Source organism: Camelus dromedarius, chromosome 7, assembly GCF_036321535.1.
Source record: "Camelus dromedarius isolate mCamDro1 chromosome 7, mCamDro1.pat, whole genome shotgun sequence".
NCBI lineage: Eukaryota > Metazoa > Chordata > Mammalia > Artiodactyla > Camelidae > Camelus > Camelus dromedarius.
In genome coordinates, this window is record NC_087442.1 from 44,053,675 (window position 1) to 44,078,638 (window position 24,964).

The window sequence follows — 24,964 nt, forward strand, 5'->3', positions numbered from 1 at the left end:
AATTGAAATATAAAATTTATTTCCACAAAGTTATATAAGTTAAGTATTCATAAAAATTAAAATAAGCTTTTCAAAAGTCACTGTACTTCAGTGCTAACTAAATGAAAATGTTAGGGGCTACTTTGCATTTTAAGTCATAAGAACTGAAAAAAAATGTTTTGAAATAATTACACCCAGTATTTGCTCTTTGCAATGACTATCTTACTAAAACAAGGGATACCAAAGTGACAAGTTCTCGTGTCACCCTTTTTGTACATAGTATTAAGAGGACTTCATGAAAAGTTATGGCTTCCCCCAAGTTTGATATTTAAGTCCTAAACTTGTCCATGTAAGTTTCAAAATAATAGCCTTGATTGAAACCATGGTTCAAGTAGCAGTATTTGAAGGATACTTGGAACACTTGAGCTAAACTTTGAAGCAGATTTAAGTGGTTTGGATCCATTATCAGTTTCTGAACGTCGCTGCTGCATATCAGAGGATCCGTCTTCAATTTCTTCGCTCACTTTTTCTTTTTCCCTTTTGGTTTTCCTTTTTGTGGCCTGAGGTCACCAATTCTTTGGGTACAATCAAAACACTTCCATCATGGCTGCACTGAAGAGCATACTGATTTGGATTGACTGGCCTACCTTCATCATCTCTTAACCTGCTAAAAACATCATGATAAAGTGCGTGCAGTTTCTGTTTCATCATGTTTATAGCTTTGTGACACTGGACCCGCTCTCTATTAAGGGTTTCCTTCTTTGCTTGCAAGTTACATACATCATCTTCCAGATTCAAAATTACGTCCAGTTTGCGCTTACGGCAGTTTTGAGCAGCAACTTTATTTTTCCCTCTTCGTCTAATATCACGGATGAGAGACACTTGCATATCTGTCAGATAGTGCCTGCTTAGCATGCTGTTGAAAGAATCTACAGGCATGCGGACAATTTCATCTACAGTAAAAGGGATATGCAGAGCTTTAGCGTGCCGTTCATCACGGCTTAAGTTTCTGCCTGTGTCATTGAGGTACCTACTCCTTATTTTCTGTGACTCCCCAGGCCACGAAAGGGGTTCAGAAGTGGATTCTAGTGCACTTGAGTGGTAAGTGTGGTTATGCAGTACGTGTTGAAATGCAAGGTCCGCGTGAAAATTAGTATTGCTCCTATGACCCACGTGACAAAGCTTACTGGACTCTGGGTAGTAGCCGCCTACAGCTCCTTCCAAGTCGTGGCGGGGAAGAGATTCCAGGTCTTCAGGGTTAGTGCTATAACCTATTGCACCCTCACACAGAGAGAGAGACGAATTAGACTTGGCGACAGAGGTGCTATTGTAGCTTGAGTTTAAGGAAAGCCCAGAATCAGAATCTGGTTCTTCAAAAAGCTGAGAAACTAACATTGGATCAAAACCTCCTTCTGTGGCCAAAGACGTTAAATTTATCTCATCAAATATGTTTATATCAAGGTCATATAGAAGGTCTTGGCTCGTTGGATTCCTCATCTGGTTGTCAAAAAGTGGAAGAAATCCTGTTAGATTTGTTCCAGGAAGGGTCTGTTCAGGATTGGTAATAGAATTTAACTGCAGAAATGGTTCTTGTGGCTGTGAAGTCCTTGCTATTGGGTCTCTTCTAAATGTATTGTCAGGACCCAGCAACATGGCCTCATGGAGATTCACATCCTGACTTATAGCCTGGCTACAATTTACATTGTAATGTGTGGAAGAATTCATGCCATCATTGATACTTGCTGGAAGAGGAGGAGTATCTCCTAGTGAGATGCCCTGAAAAAGGAAAGGAAAAAAGTGCTGTAAATACATATAACTATTTCAATAGCAGTTCTAGTACCTAATACAATACTTTTTTGTTCCTCTTTTGTCAATTCCTCTATACAAATAAGGGTATGCTGTTGGCTATGAATAACATTCCCTGGTTAAGTAATGTGGGTAAATACATGATGTGAACCCAAATGAGAAATATGTTGTATTGGGGGAAAGATTTGTTTTTTGAACATAATGGAAAATTAGAAAAATTGATGAGGTTAGTATAAAAGCCGGTCTCAAATAATTCTCATATAATCTTACTGTAACTTATAAGAGGCAACTCTTAATCCTAGCTATTGGCAATCTAAATCCACCTGGTGGATTATCAGATACAACAACGGCTATAGTGAAACAGTTTTGGGGGGTGGGGAGAGGAGCTTTTTAAAGCAAATTGGACCAGCATAATATATAATCAAGACCCAAGTGCTGCCAGAAAAACAAACGTGTGCCTTTCTTTGTCAAATATTTACTGCCATTTGGATTCAATATGGATTTTATGAAATTGATTCTACCTTTGTGATAATTCAGAAGGAGGAACAGTGTACATACTTGGCTATTTCTCCAAAGTTGAAGAGTTCTATAAAAAGTAATCCTAAGTCTGCTTAAATAATGCACTAGATACTATCACCTAAGTATTTAAGCTGCTATGTATTCCAGGTAAATGGGTTGTATTTGTTCACAAAGGAGCCAGTGCAGATATTTTCCTGGAAGGATAAAAGCCAAGGTTCCAGTTACCTCCAGTGGATTTTCAGGCTGTGATGAGAGCAACTGAAATAAGTCTTCCAGAGATAAAGATGTGTCTGTTCCATTTTGATGTCTCTGTAGAAAAACACAAAGTACACCATTCATTTAAAAGACTGAAGTAGTTGCCTGGGACTTTTAGGCTTAATTTTGAGAGGATAACTAGGTCTTATTTCCATGCCGGATTTTTATCTCTATTTTGGAATTTTTACATTCTATTCTTTTTTTTAGTATTTTAATATCCTTTTTTTAGAACCTTTAACTCCAGGCTCCTCCATTCCTGCCCTAACCATCTTCCATATATTGTTTCACTAGTATTCTTAGTCCACCTTATTTTTCCCCTCCCCACCCGACCTTCCAAATTATTAACAGGATGTTGTAATTCTACAGTCCAATACATATTTATAATTACCAAAGTTTTACCCACTTATTTACTCATTACTTCATCTCCTGCCTTCAGGATTTAGTTTCTTGTTGAAATATTTCCTTTGGTAGCTCTTGTTTTTGTAGCCTGGAATTAATTTTGCCTTCATGCTTAAGTGATAGTTTTTCTCGTGATTGTCAGGCTTAATATTTTCCCTCAGCACTTTGGCTTATGGCATTTATTAACTATTGATGCTTGCTACTGCTCTGTCACTTTATAGCTAATCTTTTTCCTCAGGTAGTTTTGTTTTTTTTAAATTGAAGTATAGTCAGTTTACAATGTCAGTTTCTGGTATACAGCACAATACTTCAGTCACAGGAACATATATTCATTTTCATATTCTTTCACAACTTACAAGATACTGACCTTAGTTCCCTTCCTGTGCCATACAGTATAAACCTGTTGTTTCCTCAATTTTTTCTTAGTTTTTGTTGCCCTGCCATTTCACTTTGATATGTCTGGGACTTAATTTTTTATTTACTGTTTGAGACTCTATTCCTTTAATCTGAACCATAAGATCATTTTAATTTTGGAAATACTTGCCATAAACTCTTTGAATACTGCTTCTTTATATTTCCCAGTCTCTCCTGGAACTCCTATTAGAAATCACTTTTCTTATTCTATTACTTCTTTCTTTTCATATTTAAAGGTGAGCTTATCTCTATTGGGATTTGTTTCTATAGTAATGCCAAGGACTTATACCAAAGGTTACCAACTAAGACCGTTAATGTATTTTTCTCTTCAAGGACCAGTTTTTTTTTTTAATATATATTTTTTATATTGAAGTATGGTTGATTTCCAATGTTTTAGTTTCTGATGTACAGCAAAGTGATTCAGTTTTTTATATATGTATTTCTTCAGATTCTTTTCCATTATAGGTTATTATAAGATAATGAATATAGCTCCCTATGCTATACAGTAGGACCTTGTTGTTTATAAGTTCATTTGTACCATTTTTTAAGATTTCACATATGATATCCTATGGTATTTTTCTTTCTCTGGCTTACTTCAAATCTCCAGGCCCATCCATGTTGCTACAAATGGCATTTCATTTCATTATTTTTAATGGCTGAGTAGTATTCTGTTGTGTATATATACCACGACTTTATCCATTCATCAGTCAATGGACATTTAGGTTGCTTCCATGTCTTGACTATTGTAAATAGTGCTGCTGTGAACACTGGGGTGCATGTATCTTTTTGAATTAGTTTTCTCTGGATAAATCATCCAGGAGTGGGACTGCTGGATCATATGGTAACTCTATTTTTAGTTTTTTAAGGAACCTCCTCTGTACTGTTTCCCATAGTGCCAAGGACCAGTTTTTATATCATTTTCTAGAACTTCCTTTCTTGACTCAGGATTCCTGATGGTGACGGTAGTCTGAATTCACACAATCTGGCATTTCGATTTCTAAAAGGTGGATGACAGCTTCCTTGCTCTGTCTCCTATTAGTTAGTTATTAGTTAAAAGAGCCCTTAAACATTCTGAGCTTTACGCAGGGAATTCAGGTATCTGTGGGCATGGCTTGAAACCTCATTTCTCATCTACTCAACCCCAATCTCTGTCATGACATCTGTAGTTCTTCTTGAAGGCTCTTTAGCTTTGATGCCTGGTCATCTTAAATTCTGGATTTGAGTTCCCTCTTTGTTTTTTGTATCTGTAGGAGTTCTGTTTCTTGCTTTTGAGTTCTGTTATGCATTTGAAGATAATACCCATTACATCTTATCCAGGATGTCTATACCTGATGTGGCAAAGGGGTGTTTTTGCATGTTAGCAAGTTCACATTACTGACTCATCTGCTGTGTATAAAACTCCCATCCCAACTTTTACTTTACTTTAGGGTTTCCTCTTTTGAAGAAAATCCAGACAAGTTGGACTGATTTTTGTGTATGTGGGTACAAATACTTGGTTTCTTTTTCAGCAAAATACCCTGGGTTCTATGAAACTATGTTTTCAAGGCCCATAGTACACAAGGCTTTCTGTGTCTATTTTTATGGATACTATAGGACTTATTTAAGGTAAACTGGTGTATAAGATTTCTTATTTTTCTTTACCTGATGGGTGAATTGGTTTGTTTTTCTTTAAGTGGTATATGATGCATTTTTAGTGGTAGCGAACTTCTTTACCATTTGGATTATTTTAGATGATTCCTAGTTTGTTAAGAAATTTCAGAAACTTGATTCATTAGTCCTGGCCAACCACTGACCAAAAAAGTTGCCTGATGGTCACAAGCGTCTGAGAATGGATAACAACATAAATCTGCATTCCTGCAAAAACAATCCTTAATGGTAGGTAGATAACATTTGCAGAAAAGAAAGCCTTAATATTTAGAACATAGAAGTATGGGTATGAAGATCATTCTACTGAAAATGAATTATGGACTGATCCTTCAGCAGTCAAAGATGTTTCATTAAACCATCTTACCTGCTCCCGCTTATTCAGTTCCCCTGGAAATGGAGGGCTGATAGGCCAACCCCTACCAATGTTGCCCTCTGGCTGGTTCCACAGGAGACAGAGGCAAGAGATGGGAGAGTGGAAGGTGTGACAGAGTCCCTTAGAGACCTCTCATCTATTCCAGCTTTCACTGAACAGTATTTCTCCACAGGTTCCTCTGCCCTGATGGTGATGTTGGCTTTATGTAGCTGCTAGTCCCTGGAGGCCCTCCCTATCCCTTAAACCTGCCTTCACCTGTGTTACAAAGAAAATCCACTCATTCACTTCTCTTTCAGAATCTCATGGCCCTGTGCCTTATCTGTGGACAGCATTCTGTTTACAGTCATCCTCCTTCCTAAATCTTCACATAAAATACAAATACAGTTCTATTTTGGGTCAAGAATTCATTGCATTTTGAACAGAGATCACCAGGAGTATTCAAAGAATATGGTGGATACATTTAATTTTATCACACCTTTTAAGAAGATGAAACAATGTATAAACTCAACTTTCCTGAGTGAGAAGGAAATATCTTCAGGCCTTAAAGTTAACCATACTGTGCATTTAATCATTAACAGCCTGCAGTCTAAGTCCAGGCTTGCAGTGGGGCTAGAAAGAAGTCACTGTTAATCAAATTATTTCAGTCATCCTAGGTATTCAAGTTGTCACCCAAAAGAATAGAAATATGCCAGTGGTTCACTATGGTCACCTGTGCTTTATTTCATCAAGCTGTAAGAGCACCTACTAAGTAACATCTCATGTTACGTGTATTGATAGAAGCTCCTATAAGGAATGAGTAATTTGCAATACATAAAGATGTAGTGTAAATGCTAACTAAAGACTGATAAAGACAAGCCATAAAAATGGAGCTACAAAATGAGCTGAACCCGATAATTACGAACCAAGGTACCAGCGCCAGGCTTTGAGTGATTAATATGTCTCTGGAAGGTTTTGTCCAAACTGATGTTTATGCCGAGTCAAACTGATAGGAAGGTCAGAACAAGCTGGAGGGGGCGGGAGAGTGGTGGGTGGGCAAAAGGAGCAAAGTTGTTCTGACTTCACTCTGTCAATCAATTAATATTCAATGTGATGCTACATAGTCAAGGCTACAGTGATGATGGGCTCAGAAGGACCGAGGCATGGTACTCTCCATCCACAGGTGTTCAAGGCACAGCCCCCAAACACTACTTGGGGCAAGTCAAGGCTGGGAGAACCACTGGGGCAAGACTTGCAAGTGACACCTTCCAGGGGAAGGGCCAACTGGTTAACAGTCTGGAACATCTAGAGCATTTGTTTGCCAGGGTTGTGGGCTACAACCTCAGCAGAACTGCAGATTGTATCCCAGCTGAAAGGGAGGAAGCACAAGCTGCAGGGAGAATCCCTCCCTTCAGCCTGGTTCCTGGAGTTCGTCTTTCTATACGCCTTTGACTGCTGATGAGTGTGATTAGACAGAGGAGCCAATGAGGCTGTCCCACTGGGCCTGGCCAGAGGTACAAAGTGGGCTCCTGGATGCTCACTCAGCATGGCCAACTGGAGCCCGAGCCCCCGCTGGTACTGAGGGTGATTTGCCTGCAGGGTCCTCTGGCTTACTTTCCCAGGCCTATCCAACTTGGCTGCTTCAGCAAGTGACTGGTTGAGGATTACTGGGTTCAGGATGCCAGCCATCCATCTCTATCCCTTGCAACCAATAAAACCTGCTACCAAGTTCCTGGATGGGTGTGAGTTTAACCAGAGAGAACTAACTATGAGCTGATTCCTTTTTAAACCAAACAATCACATCCACAATTTAAAAAATACATGTATTTTCATATGTCAGATTTACTTACAGTCAGACACATTTAAATACAAAATTCATTCTCAACACAGATTGTCAAAAGCCATAAAAAATCTACTTTACAGCCAAAATGGTACTGCTAGAATATTCCAACATGCTTACCTCCTGGCTAGATTCAGTGGTCTTTTCTAACTCCCAGGCAGGTTTATCTGCTATTTTATTTTCACCTTGATTAATCTGCTGTAGTTGTCTCTCCTTCTGGGTTGATGCTCTTTGCTCATTTTCCTCATGCTGGAAACTGTGATCCACAGCCCTTAGGACCTCATTCTCCTGTAAAAGTACCAAAATGTGCTAAGTAGAAATCCATATTTCATCAAGTAAGTCAAATCTTCAAAACTGCTTTGTACTTACTGTTCAGTGATCATTAAAACCCACCAGTCAAAAGCTAAGACTGGCAGTTCATTATTTCAGTATCAAAGAAATATTTAATTCTGAAGCAAAGGTCATTCTTGTGTCCTAATAGACAAGCTGTTCTAATCTGGATAATTTATATTTATATAGCATTTAAAGCCCCTAAATTTAAAATATTTGCAAATTTGGTTAGATTTGAAAATCAATGTTGCCAGCAGGCAGTTTTTATTTAGTTTTCTGTCGGAAAATAGATCAAATAGCTACGTTAGAAGTAAACGCTGATCAAACATACATAGAAAAATCTGGAAAGTATTATTACAAAGTATTAATTGTGGTTCTCCCTGAAAGGTGGGATGGGTTGGGGCAGAGTGGGTAAAAAGAGTTGACGTCACTTATACATTTCTGTACTCTTTGAATATTTTACAACAAATACGCATTTCTTTTACAATCAGAAAAAAAGGTAAATACATTTTTATTTTGAAAAAATTAAGTTAACAATAAGGCTTAAAATAACATCTCCATTGATATTCTCAACTATGCTTATTTACCCAGATGAGTCCTCCTTCCACCTTTACTTTGAGGCGACTTAAATAATTAAAAGGCTAGAGAATTCTAAACATTCAAATAGTTACTATTTAGCATATACTATATATTCTGATACTTTGAATTATAATATTAAAAGCCTTCTGTATAATTTTTTTCCCCTCTAACACAACATCAAGGCCTCTCATTCTTTCAAAGGATTTATTTTTAAATTCTCCCATCTAACAACAAAACACACTGGACTAACTTAAGGACAGCACCACTGTCCCCCACTCTAAACCACAGAAATGTTAACCTTTTTAAAGTGAAGGTGAAAGAAACGGAAATCCACAGATGCCAGAAGTAAGGAGGCAAAGCAAGAGCAGAAAAAGGAAGCTGATGTGCTGGTGGCCAACTTGGTTTTACCTGCTTCTCTGTTCGCTGTACCAAACAATGACAAACTCAGCCTCCCTCTTGACACTGTGGATGTCGGTGGTCTTCCCTCAACTTCTCCATTTGTGTGCTCAAGGACATTGCTCCTGCTACCCTTCCCTCTTTTCTGCATCAACAATTGCTTCCCGTCTGTTGGTTGACTACAATCAGCCTACTAACATACAGTAACACTTCCATCTTTAAAAATCCTTCCCTTTGTCCCACATTACTCTTTAGATCCCATACTATTTTTCTGCTTCCTTTTAGAGCAAAATCCTCTAAATAGTCATTCGGACTCAGTGCATTCTCTCTTGAACCTATTCCAGTGAGGACATGTCTCCACCACTCAACTGAAACAGCTCATCATAGTCTCCCAAGACTACCGTTCTCCATCCTCAAATTTCTTGACCCATCAGCGACACTTCACTTTGTTACTCCCTCCTCCTGGAAACAGGTTTTTCACCTGGCATCTAAGTGCCTTTTCTTTTTATTCTTTGCTGATTCTTCATCTTCACTATAGAAAAACATGGCAATGACCCAACACTCAGCCTCAGGCATGCCAAGCACTCTCTCTGGGTTAGATGTGGACCCAGGAGGAAAGGTAGTTATATAGGACATTACTTGGGCAATAGATAAAAATCTGAATATGGACAGTCATAGTCAGACTTAAGTTAAATTTCCTGATATTGATTTTGGTTATAGAAAAAAAATTCTTAGGAAATACCATAAACTAAAGTATTTGGGTATCAAGGAACACAACGACTTCAATTCATTCTTAAATGTTTCAGAACAAAAATTGTATGTATATAGAGATATAAATAGGTTGACTCAAATGGGCAACATGTGAAGAACAGGTACATCTGAGTAAAGCATATATACTATTCTTGCAATTTTTTTTAAGTTTGAAATTATATCTAACTAACAAGTTACCCTAAAAATCCCTACATAGCAAAATTACTTTGGCCAAGGCAACAGCAAAAGGTTAACCCAGAAAAATGATTCTTCCATTTTCTGTTTATCTGTATTTCCTCCCCAAAGTGTACAGACATACCAATTGCTTTACTAATTATTTTCACCTCTTCCTTCCCAACATGTACATTTCTTATTTCACTGTCCTGTCTAATTGCTTTGATCACGCTTCCAGAATACTATTCACTAATAATGGTGATACCTGATGTAAAGGAAAACACTCTGTGTCTCCTCTATTCTCAATAGTCTACTACAACACTACTTCATTTCTGACACAAGACGTGTGGGTTTTCCACACACCAAGCAATTCCATGACACTAGCTGGGTGTCCTACAGTCTAACTCAATTCTGACACTACCAGAGACAGCGTCAGATCCCACACAGGTTCAAGGCCCAGTCTCAAAGACTGCCCCGACCCTTCAGAGGCCAAGTGCAAGTCCAGGCTGTCACTGTGCTTCCCAAGTGCCTATAAATTGGAGGTCCCTGTGACCCCTCCTCCCTGGGTTTGATTAATTTGCAAGAGTGGCTCACAGATCTCAGGAAAACATTTTACTTACTAGATTATCATTTTATTACAAAAGGGTACAACTCAGAAACAACCGGACACCTAAGAGCAAGGTACCTGGGAAGGGGCACGAAGACTCCACACCCTCTCTGGGTGGGTGCACCACTCTTCCAGCACCTCCACGTGTTCCTCAACCTGGAAGATCTCCAAGCCTGTCCTTCTGGTTTTGCATGGAAGCTTCACTACATAGGCATGATTGATTAAATCATGGCCATTAGTTACTGAGCTCAATCTCCAGTTGCTCTAGCTTCCCCAGAGGTCTTGGAGGTGGGGTTTAAAGTTCAACCCTCTCTCATCAAGTGGTTGGTTCCCCTGGCAACCAGTCCCTATCCTTAGGGGGCCTTCCAAAAGTCACCTCATTAACATCAATCAGGTGTGGTTAGCAATGAATGTCTTGGAACCCAACACTATTTCAAGAATGGAGTGGTTGACTGTGTTGAATGCTGCTTGGAGGTTGCACAAGATAAGGACAGAAAAGTATCCACTGGATTTGGCAGAAAGAAAGCTGTTGGTGGCCTTGGAAAAATCAACTTAGGGTAAAAGCCAAATGATACTGTGTTGAAGAGTAAATGGGAGATGACAAATTGGAAACAGTGTACAATCATTTCAAGAACTGTGGCTTTGAAATGAGTTGAGAAATGGGTTAGAGCAGTACTTGTCTTGAAGATGGGACACCAGAGTATGTTTGTAAGGTAATGATTTGTATAGTAAGGAATGATTGTAAGGTAAGGAGAAAGGATAACATTCAGAGGCTACAGATAGACTCCAAAGTACAGGTGCCAGGACTGAGTTTCTAAGATTTTTTGGATTTTTTTTGTTTCTGTTTTTAGTTTTTAGTGGGTTTTGGGAGGAAAGGGAGTTGGAAGTAATTAGATTTATTTATTTTTAAAACAGTGGCACTGGGGGATTGAACCCTGGGCCTTGTGATGTGAAGCATGTGCTTTACCACTTGAGCTATACCCTCCTGCCTCTGAGTTTGAAAGAAGGAAAATAAAGCCTTTATTTCGAGATAAGGAGTAGAAAGTGGATGCAAGAATATATCTGAGGATTTGGTTGTGGGAAGATCCATCCTTATTTTGTGAAGGCTATTTTTAAAAGTAGAAATGGATATTGAGCATTAAGATGATTAAAAAATATCCACAAACTATTTCACACTCTTTTCTTCAAGAAGTAAAGCTTAATTCCTCTCCCCTTGAGTCGGGGCTGGACTTAGTGAATTGCTTTTAACAAAAGGAATAAGGTGGAAGCCATGGCTCAGCATTGTGGCTTCCTCCTTGCTCTCTCTCTCTCTCTCTCTCTCTCTCTCTCTCTCTCTCATCACTTGTTTTGCTGAAAGCAGCACTCATGTTGCAAGAACATTCAAGCTTTCCGTGGGGAGGCCTACTTTGGCAAAGAACTGAGGCCTCCTGCCAACGGCCATGTGAGTGATCCACATTGGAAGTGAATCCTCCAGCCCCAGTCAAGCCTTTGGATGAATGCAACCCAACTGCCATCTTGATTACAACCTCTTGAAATTGAGAACAAGAACCCCCTAGCTAAGCCACTCCAGAATTTCTGACCCACAGATACTGTGGGATGATAAATGTGGTATTAAATCACTGAATTTTGGGGCAATTTATTATGCAGCAATGGATAACTAATACAACCATTTAAAAAATGCTTCAGACATCTATATTTTTGTATTTTTGTATGCCTCACTAACATTTTATTTAATACTCGGCAGGAATATACATAAGAGTGATTCCTGGGTTTGATTTTTTTTTTTTTAGGTCTTAGTATAATTGTCATGCTGGTTTTGAAAAAAAGAATTGAGAAGCTTTAGATAACATCAGAATTACTTATTGGAAAGTTGGAAAGAATTCCCCTTGAATTCTGCCTGTAACCAGGAGTTTGACTTTTTTTTATAAAGAAATCATTCTGACAATGTTTTCACCTTCTTTCATGAGGTATGCCAAACAGCCCTCCAAAAAGGCTGATCTAATATACATTGTCACCAGTGGTATTTCAGCATATTCATTTCCTCACATCCCACCTATTCTGTTTCTTTAAAAAATATTTTTCTAACTAAAAGGCTAAAGATGCAGCTTATTAGCAGCTGAAATCCAATGTACCTGTGAAACTCATGGTGACAATGAAGATAGTAGTGGCAGAGCTTTAGACTGGGGTGGGGGACAGGATCTAGACAGTGAGAGAATGCCTGAGCACCCCCAAAGATGGAAAGTCATGGTCAGAATAGGAATTTGAGCTTTCTTTGCTGCCTACAGGTACTTCTTCTTTCTCTTCAGCAAGAGAGAGAAAGAAAGAGAGGGGTTGGGGGCAGAGGAGGCAGACGTGAGACCTGGGGCAAGTCACCTTGGTGTTGAATGCCTGGTTCCTGGAGAGGCCCCTTTCCAGTCCCGACACTCCGAGGGTCTGTGAATAAGTGACTGTATAATTTACTACCCAAACCAGTCCATTTCTGAGACAGTAAGAGAGTGTGATGAACAATTAAACTGGACAACAGGCATAAACCAAGACTGTCCCAAATGGTCACCCTATCCACGAGGCCACAGGGGAAGGAGACCACGTGACTCTCTATAGACTCTTGGTGGCAGGATGAAAAGTGCTGACCAAGTACCACTGCCCTGGGGAGAGAGAGACTTGAATTCATCCAGCCTTAGGTATTCAGTGAGGTTTTTTTTATTTAGTCCTTTTTAAAAAATTCATTCTAACAAAATTTATTGACAGCTCACTATAAAACTAGCAGAAGCACGTCATAGTAAGTGATGAACGAGAACTCCCCATGTGAGTGTAAGGTACACGGAGCTGTGCAATCCAGACGCACCTCGAGGAGGGACTGTAGTGGCTGCTAGGGACCTGCCGGCAGACAGTCTCCCGCCGGGCTTTTTCAGAAGGCCTCCTCTACTGAGAGCTGCCTTGACTAGGGTCACACCCTCTCCAGGGCACCCACATCCCGGGACTGAGCAGGGCGGGCATCAAGGCTTGGCCCCCGCGGCCCACTGTGGGCCAGCAGTGACGCACCGCTGCAGCCCCAGAGCTCCTGGTTTCGTCAGCCTGCTTCTCAGCCTCACCTCTGCTTGTCCAGCCCTGCTTTCTTGTCCTCTCTTCCACAGCTATAGATCCCAAAGGTACTCCCTTATAAACATCCTGCCTGCCGAACTCAGGCTCAGAGTCCCCTTCCCAGAGGACCCAACCTGTAACAGTCAGCCGTTCTATCTTGGTGGAGCCGGGGAGACACCAGGATCTCAAGGCAGGGCGGGGTGGAGGGTCTTATTATCTTATTTCTACTTAGAAAGTGAAAAAGGCCGATTGCACTTGTACCACATTTGCACAGTCTGCAGGGCCCTACAAAAAGGCTTCTGTCTGGAGGGGCTCAGGTCCAAACAGCAGAGTAAGGAAGGCCCATTCTACTCCTATGGGCTATGTGACCCTGGACCACTATGACCCTCAGTTTCCTCATCTGTGAAATGAAAGGATAATACTTTGAATTCGCATTTTAAGGAATTAGTTGAGAAAAAGTACTTTATACATTTTAAGATGTTATGCGGACATTAATCACTACTCCTTTCTACTGCTTTTGGTTCTGAAGAGTCGCAATGAATGACAAACTGCTGACAACCCATTAATCAGAATGTCAAGAGACAGCGACCCCAGCCCCAGTAACCAGTAATTATGATCTCTTTGCTCTCTTCTTTCCTGTTTTCCTCAGCCCAGTGACATGGAGCTGAAACAGTACACGTGTTTTACAAGTCCTGTTGTGCATGTACTGTTGATTTATGGTCCATGCTCTTAAAGAATGGGTAAGTTAAACCTATCATTAAGTTACTTTTTATTTGTGTGTAGGTAGGCTATTTTCATTCTAATAGGTCTAGGACTCAAAAAAAAAAAAAAAAAAAAGAAGAAAGTTTCCACATTCACCATAGGAAGCCATCGTAAACTTGTGAGCAGGGGCATTTAATCACATCTTCACACCCTGTGACTTGTACGGAGCCGGCACCTACTAGAAAAGCAGGCCCTTCCCACCACAGCCCTGTCTGCTGGGGGCCGACCCCCCTCATCCTCTGCATAGGTCCAGAACCTTCTCAGTTTGGGCCCCTTGGCTAAAACTTGGTTCTTCTGTCTCTGAAATTCCAAGGCTTCTAGGTTTTCTTCTATGGTATTTATTCTATTCTATGTCAAATTACAATTATTTGGGTCTTTTCATTCCTACTGGGGGCTGTAAACTTCTGACACCTGTCCTCCAGCTGTTAACTCACCTCTGCTACCAATGTGAGGAACAGGCCTTGCCTTGCAGGAAGGTTTTCTGAGACAGTGAAGGGAAGGGGAAGAAAGAGGCAAAGCTAGGCTTTTCTCTTCTCCTTGCTAAGTCTCTGAAGTTCCTGGTAACTGGCAACATGATCTCTGAGTCTGTACTTCCTATCCTGTATTAGGACCTGAAAAGTACGATGGAGACTCTGACCCTGAAGAAACCCTTTGTGAACCGTCCCAGCGGGCTTAGCTGGGCCTTTCATTTAGTCACCTGAGGGAGGAAGGACTGAGATCTGCTTTGACCTTTCGCGTTGGATGAACCTTCAAAGACAAAGAACAACCTACGAGAAGGATGACATCAGAGGGAGAGGAGTGAAGGCCAAAGAATTCTGAGGCCTGTCTCTAGGCTGGAGGCAAACTGGAGTCATCAGGGCTAGAGAGAAACAAGGAGCCAGATAAAGAGAGACTGTGTCCTGTTTGGCCTGGGTGGTTTTTAGCATCAGTTTATAGTAATTATAGCTCTCCTTTATTGAGCACTTGCTGTGGACCAGGCACATACACAATCTCACTTAAGTTGCTCAGCATCCCTATAAGGTAGGTACTCTTGTTATTGCTTCTTGTGAAGGAGGAAACTAGGAAACTGAGGCACAGAGAGGTCAAGCAACTTGCTTTAAGTCACACAGCTAGTAAGTGACAGAACCAGGATTTGGTTGTAGGCGTTTTTACTTCAGAGGCAGCTTTTGGACATTGTACTGGTTCTTGTTTGCCCCTCCAGGCCCCTGTGTGTTCCCCAGAAGCTGACCTCTGTAAACTCTGGGGCTCCCACTGGGGTTCACCAGTGGGAAGGCTGGAGCAGGAGACTGGAGGTGGGCCTGGGGGGTGGGTAAAGAAGAGACCAATGCATTTCTCCTCCTACCCTGGGTTCCACCTTCCAACCAGTTCTGGTGGTCGCTGGGTGCCCCAACACCTCTGTCTGGTCCTGTGAGACGTCATTCAGTGAAGCCACTAGGGTGAGTCCTGCTTCCTGCAGGCAGGCGAGTGCGCCATCACCACCCACGCTAGCTCCCGCTTGCTTCACCCAGGTGAGAAGTGCACGGGCGGAACGTGCTCACCCCAGAGGAGTAAAGCAGGTTCCTGACTGTCTGAACATCACCGCATTGTCACACAGAACAGCTAGCTACAACCCACGGCATGGATCTTATTTGGATTGTGAGTCCGACAAACCAACCGCAGAAAAACTAGCCATGGGATGGTTGGGGGAATTTTTAGAATTTTTGTTGGTTTTTTGTAGGTGTGCTAATGGTGGTGGTAATGTTTAGAAGAGTCCTTATATTTTAAGGATGTACACCAAAATATTTACAGGAGGTTTTCTGAGTTGATGAGAGAGTGGGAAAGAGTAAGAGACGAACAAAGCCAGGCTTCTCTCTTTGCTATGAGTCCCTGCAAAGAGCTGGCACAAGAATCGCAAGAAATGATGTCTGAGATGTGTTTCCAAACAACAGGGGGAAGGGGAAGGGCAGGGGCAGGTGAGACAAGACTGGCCCCGCACTGGTGACAGGGACGGGGCTCCGCCACCCAGTCTCCATTCTCTCCACCTGTAATGTGTGCTGGAAATCTTCCACAATAACATGCGATACAGACTAAACTCACTTCTGAAGGCTCCTGGAGGAGGCAGGGAGGCAGCTAAAAATGTTGTCAGGCATTCTCCAAGTGGCTGAAACTAAGTTACTGTTTCATGTGACTGCCCACCAGGAGAAGTTGGGGATAGAAACAACCAGGGTTACCCAACAGGAGCCTCAACACCTAGGACACAAGGCCATGAACTCCAACCCGCAACCTCTGATTTGAAAAGGAGCTACTTCTCAGGCAAGTCACTCCTTGCTGCAGGCTAAGGACTAGGGAGGGGTGGGGGCAGTGGAGATTCATGTATGATTCATTTACTTAATGCTAGATTATCCAGCAGGCAGGATAGGCCCTCTGGCCCTAAAAATGCATGGTGTTTTTGTATTTTCTTTATAATGGAAAATTTCAAACACATAAAATAAACAGAAAACAGAATATAGTAAACCCTCCATGTACCCATCCCCCAGTTTGAACAGTTAACAACATTCTTCTATCACTAACACCACCGCCCCCACTACTCAGTTCTTTCGGTTTTTAGGTAGGATTTACACCGGCCAAAGATGCACAAACCTCCCCTGGACAGTTCTGACAGAGGTAGGCACCCGTTTAACTCGCACCTCAACTGTGATACCAAGCATTTCTGCCTTCCCAGAAAGTTCTCTCCTGTTCTCATATTTTTACCTTAGCTTTGCCTGCTCTAGAACTTAAGCAGAAGTTTTAAACTGCACTTATTTGCAAGTTAGTTCTGCATTCATTATTAGTTTTCTTGGCAAGCTAGTTCCCCATAGCCCCAGCAAGGAGCTAGAGAGATCTGACTTTAACCTTAAAACATCTGGGAAACCGGGGCAAGGGAACGAGCCCAGGCCCTCCTGTCCCAGCAGGTAACTGGGGCCCAGTGCAGGAGCTAGTCTGGGCCTCACATTCATGGAAGGGCAGGCTTTCAGCCAGACCCACTCCACTCAGATGCTGCTGGGCATCTGCTGGGTACCCAGAGGCCCTGGGGGAGGAGGCCCAGGAACCTGCAGATCCCCAGGCCCCACCTGAGAGGCTCTGATCCAGCCAGGCTGGGGCGGGCCCTGAAATCTGCATTTAACGGGGTAACTGACGCAGTCACTGGATCACCTTTGGAGAAACTCAGCTCTCTAGAAAGGTGAAGAAGCCCTTCCTTCAGATGAGCCTTCAGGGTTCGGCCTCCTTCACCTAACAGCTCTTCATGACCTAGCAGTCTTTGGTTACTTCCTGGAGAGCACAGGGGTTTCCGGGAGATGCGTCCCCCAGGTTAATATCCTCCTTGTACAATTTGGGTCCTGCAGCTCAGTGAGGTTGCCTAGGAAGAGCTGGAGTGAAAGCGGGGATGGTGCGGTGCTGTTTTATTCTGCAGCACCCAGAGTCCAATCAGACACTCACCTAGGTGTTGCTGTGAAGGCATTTTGTAGATATGGCTAACAGCCGCAACCAGCCAGGTAACTTGGAATAAAAGAGACTATCTTTGATGATCTGGGTGGGCCTTATCCAACCAGTTGAAAACCTTTAAGAGTAAAACAGATCTCCCTGAGGAAGAAGCTCTGCCCGAAGCCTGCAGCACAGGCTCCTGCTGGTGGTTTCCAGCTACCCCAGAGTTCGGACGTGCCAGCCTCCGCGATCATGCCAGCCAATTCCGTGAAGTAAATCTCTTAAGTATATGTATGTCACCCTGGCTCTCTGGGGAACCCAGGGCCACCCAATCTCACAAGGCCATGCCTCTATGTCACTGCCCGTATTCCGCCAGCCACCACCTGCAACTTAACCAAAACAACCCAGGTGTGTACCTGAGCCTCAACCTGCATCCACTACCCAGAAGTGTGTCTGAACATTGACGTGGATCCTTAACAACTAGATTTTGAGAATAAACTATTCATAAAGAAAGGCTACCGCAAATGGGAGAAGCTTGTTGTGATGTCTGAAGTTTTGTAGTGGGGAGTAGGTATGGTTTACTTGGCACTTAAGAACAGTGACCCGTTCTATTCTGGGCAAGGTCGCTAACTTGCTATATAACTTTAGGCAATCCTAAGTTTCACCACATGATTAATTATAATGCCAACCTGAAAGTCTGCTTTCCACTGCCCCGATCCACTCAAATTGGCATTAAGTGGTCAGCTGACCCAACAGGATTTCAGACCTGACCTACTTTCTAACTGGGACTCTGGCCTTGAAAGACCCAAGACACATTCAAGCTCAAAGCATCCTGGAAGTTCTGCAGAGCCAACGTGGAGGATGGACGCAGAGCACTCAATAGTCGCTGGCTGAACTGGCCTCTGCTCCTGATCCCGTCCCGGAGTGCCACTTGCAGGTTAAAGCAAAGACCCAGTTTTCACACTCAAGACACTGTGGTTCGAGGTAGAGGATGCCAAGTCCCACAGAAGAAGTGTTACAAAGTGCAACTGGACTCTAAGGAAAGAACAGGAAATGCTTGTAGATGCAGTGACAGGTGAGATGAGTCTGAGAATTTAACAGCAAAAGACTAAGGAGGAATGAAAGGAAGCATTCTGGGCAAAGGTAACAAAGGGAAAGGCAGGAAAGCATGGGGCCATCCAGGGAAAGGAAGGGAGGGAGAGCAGGAAAGTAGGCTACAGGTGGAGGAGTGAGATGAGCTCAGCCCAGGCAGTTGGGGACCTGGGTCACTTGGCCAAATGGGGAGCCTTGAATAATAAAATATCCAATTGGTGGGTAATGAGGAGCTCCTGGAGGCTCCCCAAATGAAAATGGAAAGAACCAAGGTGTGCTCTGGAAACCTGCACCCGGCAACAGAATGCACAGGTGTACCTGGGAAGGGGCATTAGAGCCCCAGCGGAACGCACAGCAGCAGCTAACATTACTGAGGGCTCACCAAGTACAAGCTGCTGAACTTGCATGGTCTCTTTCAATCCCAACAACTCCCCCTAAGGTGCTCTTACCATCCCATTTTACAGCTAAGGGAGCCAAGACACAGAGAGGTCACACAACCCCGTCAGCGCTGAGCCAAGGCCTCCAGCTACCCCAGCTGTCGGACTCCAGGGCTGCGTCCCGACCGCTAGACCAGCCTGCCCGAGTCTCCCTGCCAGTGCGGGACTGAGCTGAGCTGAGAAGTAGGGGGAGCAAAGAGGAGACTCGTACACCGCAGAGGTGGTACCTCTAACTTACCACGTGAGAAGGGCCAACTGGAAGGAGTTTACAATAAGGTTCCTTAGGGCTATGGCATACCAAGCCAGCAAAAACCCCAGATGTGCTTATGAACTTACACCCAGTCCTGCTGCAGGTGACCCTCCCCACAAACCCACTGCTGCTAGGAACCACTGACTTCGTTTTCAATAATCGGCACCTACGGGTAAGCAGGCTGGACACCCTGAGAGTTGCCAGGTAAAGAGAGATAGTGACTGTATAACGGATTGAACCCAGCCCGTCGAAATTCTTATGTTGAAGTCATAACCCCAGTACCCCAGAATGTGACCTTATTTGGAAATTGGGTCATTGTGGAGATAATTAGTTGAGTAGGGTGGGTCCCTAATCCCTGATGTCCTTACAAAGAGGGGAATTTGGATACAGACATGCGCGCGGGGACAATGCCACGTGAAGAAGGGGGCAGAGGTTGGGGTGGTGCCGTAAAGATTGCCAGCCAACTGTTAGAAGCTAAGAGCAAGGCCTGGATCAGATTCTCCCTCACAGCCCTCAGAAGGATCCCTGCTGAGACCTTGTCTCCAACTTTTTGCCTCCAGAACTGTGAAACCAGAAATTTCTGTGATTTTAGTCACCCACTTTGTGATATTTTGCTGTGGCAGCGCTAGGACACTAACACGGTGACCTGTGCCATCCTTTCCCCTAAGAAGACCGTAGGCGCATCTTCACTGCATCCTTAGTGAGCAGAAGGAAGAGCCTACTGTGAAACCCTGTTGTGCTGCAACCTACGTAATGACGTGTAAGGCTACTGCTGCGTCAGAGCTATGAGCTGAAAACAGGCAAGTGTTTGAAATTTCACCTCTCCCCACCTGCCCAGGCACCAGGGGCCATCTCTGCTTTTGAAACAAAAACCAACTTTCACTTTAACAATCAAGGACCTTTTTTCTCTTCCCTTTACTCTTAGAAGCAAATGTATCGGATTCCTCTTGTGGCTTAGAGAAACCCAACCCAATGGGCAGTAAATCAGAGGTCCTGCTGGACCCCTCACCCATCCCAGGGCATAAAACCACATCAAGATGACCACCAGCCCTCTCAGTTTTTAAGTGGCAACAGCTCTCTGAAATACTGATGCTGGCTGTAAGCAGACGCCCCATCTTCAAATATGCTCACACATTCAATTCTGCAAAAAACCGTCCATCTCTTTGTTTAACCCATGCGTGAGTGAATGGCGGTGGTTATGAAGGGAAGTGTGTCTGCCCTGGGGAATTCCACATACCGTTTTCAGCTAATGATTAGCTCCACTAAGAAGTGAAACCAAAGCAGTACTTTTGATACTTGGAAAATCCCCTACTCCAAAATATTTTGGCACATGTACACAAGTTGTGGAAAGTTATACTATAAAACCAGAATCTCCTGCAACTCAATTGTAAGCCACCAGAATTATCTATTGCAAAACAAAACAAAACAAACCTGTGATGCTCCTACGGGGCACAGCCCTCTCCTCGAAGTTAACAGTAGCTAACTGTTGTCAAGCATTTCAGACAGTACAGGCACAGTGCTGCGCCTATTCTGGGGAATGAACTGTTTAATTCTCATAACAACCCCCCCCCCGCGCGTGGTAGGCACCTTTATTATCCCCTTTTGTGCAGGTGAGAATGAAGCCCAGATAGGTTAAGAAATGGCCCAAGGTCACAGAGCTACTATGAGGGTAGAGCCAGGGTCCCAAACCAGGCAGTCTGGCTCCAGCACCCCCCACCCCATAACAACCAACCAACCAAGCCAGACATAGACAAACAAGACAAAAGAGAATACAGTGTGTGCAGACAGGTTAAGGAGGCTGGGTTGAGGATGGAGGAAGAAGAGGACAACAATTACATCCCAGGCACTGGGCTAGTAGTTCACGCGTGCTTCTTCCCACTTAAATGGCACAACACCCCTGAGGTAAGCATTCCTCTCCCACTTGACAGATGAGAGACACCGAGACTTGGAGTGATTAAAGTTGTCTATACAAGGGCGCAAACCTGGGTTTGCTGATTGCAAAAATCAGTGTTCTTTCTTTCAGCCCATTTTCTCCAGAGTCACGTTTCACATTGTAACTTTGGCATTATTGATGGTACAATCCACTTTTAAAAATCAATCCAGCATTGCACAGCAGTTGTCCTGGGGTCAGAAGTCGGGGGTAAGGCATTGCCCCATTCCAGCTGCCTGCTTGCAGAGAAAACCTGAGGACGGTGTAGGTGCTTAACATGCCAGCCTGGGAGTCATGAAGCTCGTGTTCTAGCCCACTCCTGGAACTAATTAACTGTGTTGCTTTAGCCAAGCCCCCTAACCTCGCTCTAGTATCCTTAAGTACAAATGGGGTATAAGGATGCCTGGCCTGTGCACCTCCAAAGGTTGATGTAAAAGATGTTACCAGTAACAATGAACTAGCTGTGAAAACTGTTAAAAGTGCTCAACAACTGATCACCACCAGAGCGAACAAAACCAGGTGATCCTAACAGCCACCACGGTAAGGCAGGTCCACACATGCCAGCCAGGGAAGGCTATGCCAGAAGAATGGCCTGGGTGAACTTCACCCTCTCCCCCTAGGAAATCTGGGTTCAGGGCATCCAAGATCTGGCTGGGCCTAGGTCCTCAAGAGTTTCCCTCAAGGTAGGCTTGCCTGTCTAAATAGGTATCAATCAGGTGATGCTAGGAGGGGGGAGGGAAGTCTTTGAAAAGCGAGCAGCCTCGCCTCCCTCCAGGTCCCCGAATACTTTGCAAGCCGGCTGGCGTTCAGCTGTGAGGGGGGCAGGGTGCCATCTGGGAGAGCATCCAGCATTGGGTTTCACGCCCCTATGTCACAGATCAGGAAAGACAGGGCAGCACGCACCACTCCTGCTGGGGCAGGGGATTCAGGTGAGACCACCCCACAGGTGGAGACCCAACAAGTGACTGGGAAGAACGTTCCACCGTCTGAACAGCCAAGAGCCCACCAAGACTCTCATCAACCCCCACACCATTAGTTCCAGCCCCAGGAAGAGGAAGGGATCAGATCTGCATAACACTGAATCACCCAGCACCTCGGCACAATGACCCCTCCAGGAGAGGGTGGAGAAGCTCGTCTGGCAACTGCCTACACAAACAGGGCGATTCTGAAGAGCAGCAAACAAACCTGTCTGGCCCCAGTTTCCATTTTGCATAAGATTGCACTCCACAAAAACAACGTCCAAGGAACTCGTGTTGATCGATACCGATTGTGAACACTAGGGTTTGGGCCAAGAGAGAATTTTAAAAGTCCCTTTGAAGGAACTTTGGATAAGGTGATTTTGTGGAAACTGCTCTGCCATTTCTTCAGACTCCAACCCACTACTGGAAGCACCAGGTACTTAAGTCAACAGATCTTGATGAACTTTGTTTTAAAAGGAAGTTACGCTGAACCTACAAACCAAAGGGAACTTGTCAGTCACTAGGTGACTGCCAAGGTACCAGTTTTCTTTATGCTAATAAGGGGTCACACAAGTTCGGGGGGGGGGGGACCTGTTAGCTAACAGCGGCACCGTCTGTCTGCTGGCCTCAGAGTAGGCACTGACCACGGGCCCTTAATCCAGGGAAGCATCAAAAGCGAACTGTAATGGGTTAAAATCCAGACGGGGGCCTCCACCTGAGGACGGGAGCATGATTCTGAAGAGAAACGTGCATCCTGCCGGAGACCAAGTCCTCTTCCAGTTCCAGAAAAAGACATCTCAGTGCACGCTAGGTACTGAACGAAAACAGTGAGCAAGAAAATTTCCAGCATCCTGTCTCCCTTCCCCACCCGTGATCACCGTCAAACGCGGAAAAGATGTTCTCTACAACCAAACGGATTTCACCCACTTCGTTCTCAAAAGCCTAAAAGCCACAGTGATAGCACTAATAGCCTTCGTTTGGATTCACAAAACGGAGAGGCGCAGAGTTGTCCTCGAACCCACAACCCGCCTCGGGGGCTAAGGGTGTGCCCCTCCCCCGGTCCCTCACCACCCTCCAGGGCTCCCGGCCAGCTCCCTCAGCACCCGGCTCGCGTCCCGCTCTCCTGTTACCTCGGTCGCGTGTCTGCCGGCGTCCGACACTTGAGCCGTAGGTTCCGCTGGTGCCTTCTCCTCCTCCCCGGCGGCCAAGGGGCTACTCGGATCTGCTCGGGGGTCCCCGCTGCCCCCCGGCGCAGCCTGGCTACCCCCGTCCACGCCGGCGCCGACTCCTCCCGACGACGAGGCGGCGGCGGCGCCGAGCAGCGCGTGGGCCCCGTCGGCGTCCCCGGACGCCACGCTGTGCACCAGCCACGCATCCACTCGGGTGCAGGGGATGAAGGGGACCCCCAGCGCACGCACCTCTCGGAGCAGCTGGCCCTCGGGCGGTGCAGCGGGGTCCAGCTCCCGACCCTTGGGGTGCAGCTGGTCGGCTCTACCCCACCCTCCCGAGGCCGGGAAGGGGCTGAGCGCGTAGGCGGGGCTCGTCGGGCCGCCTGGGAGCAGCAGCTCATCTCCCCGCAGGGTGCGCGGCGGGAGCAGTAGGTAGAGGTCCAGGTCCAGGTCCACGCGGAGCTCCGCCAAGCTCAGCAAGATGGTGAGGTGCAGGAGGCCGCCGCCGTCCGACCACCAGGGCTTCAGGTACTTCATCCCCCGCCGAGCGCCCCGGGTCGCCCCTGCCGGCGCCCGTGGGTCCCTTCGCTCCGGCTGCCGCTTTGGCACGTGCGGGACCCGCGCGCCGCCGGCACCTGCGCGGAAGAGGAAGAGCAGCAAAACAATGGGGCCGGGCGTGGAGCAGCCGTCGCGAAACCCCGGAGCTGGGCACAAAGGCGCTCCCACCGCAGCCGGCGCGGTGCCTGTAGCTTGGCAGAGGAGGAGGAGGAGCCAGCCACCTGCCTGCAGAGCCCGCCCGCCCAGAAGCCTGGCGGACACGCAAGCTGCAGCCAGGCCCCGCCCCGGGCCGCGGGCGCCGCGGCCGGGGACACGCCCACGGACGCCCCGGGCCCGCGCCCGTGGGAGGGGCGCGCGCGGGGCGGGGCTCTCCGGCTCAAAGGCTCTTTATTCAGGGGAACGCAAAGCTTTCTGGGAGCACAAGTTGTTCTGGGCTCGGAGTAGCCCCCAACCCTGTGTCCGTGGGCTGGACGGTCGTGGCTGAACGCGCGGGGTAGGAGTACGGGGTCAGCGGTGAAAATGGGTGGGAAAGGACAGGATGTGTAGACTGGGGGAAAAGTCGACGCACTGCGCAGCAGGCAAAGGGCTACTACCCACGTGGGAACACAAGGCTGGCACAGTGGGTTCAGATGTCATTCTTCTGGGTACAGATCCCAGCGCCACTACCAGTTGTGTGACCTTGGATAAGTTATTTCTCTGTGCCTCAGTTCTCTTATCTGTAAAATGGAGATAACAGTACTTGTCCATTAGATAGGGATGTGGTGATGGGGGAAATACATGTAAAGCCCAGGGTTTGACGTGTAGATTCCACAGCTGCTATAAGGATCAAACAGCACTCCTCCCAGTTCCCTCCAGCCTCACAAACTCCCCCTGTGTCCTCAGCGTGCCATGTGACTAGGCCTTCCCACATGGTCTCCTTTGCTCCTTAAGTGAGGGTTAGGATCACCAGCTTTAGACTTGCCCTGTATGAGTTCAAATCCTCCCTCCACTGCTTACTAGCCTGGACCTTGGACAAATTGGTCACTCTCCGTGCCTCAGTTTCCTCTCTGTAAAATGGGACTAATAAGAGCACTTCTTCAGCAGACCTCTTGTGAGCCACAAATGAGATACATGTATACCACCAACCACTGCACTTGGTAGGTAGGAAGTGCTGAGTGTTATCCATTATGTGTATTACCCATCCTCCAAGACTTAACCCAAAGACATATCATCTGAATTTTCACCATTTGGAATTCTCTTCC

The 24,964-nt window shown here is 45.2% G+C and overlaps 1 protein-coding gene across 1 annotated transcript; it reads right to left on the reverse strand.

The window, feature by feature from the left end:
- NFE2L3 (NFE2 like bZIP transcription factor 3) lies at positions 1–23,947 on the reverse strand. The gene is made up of 4 exons (XM_010995394.3): positions 23,127–23,947; positions 7,329–7,496; positions 2,530–2,613; positions 1–1,755 (listed from the first exon to the last, which is right to left on the reverse strand). The coding sequence occupies exons 1-4, from the start codon at positions 23,700–23,702 to the stop codon at positions 487–489; spliced, it is 2,097 nt and encodes a 698-aa protein (XP_010993696.3). The 5' UTR covers positions 23,703–23,947; the 3' UTR covers positions 1–486.
- Positions 23,948–24,964: the final 1,017 nt, after the last annotated feature.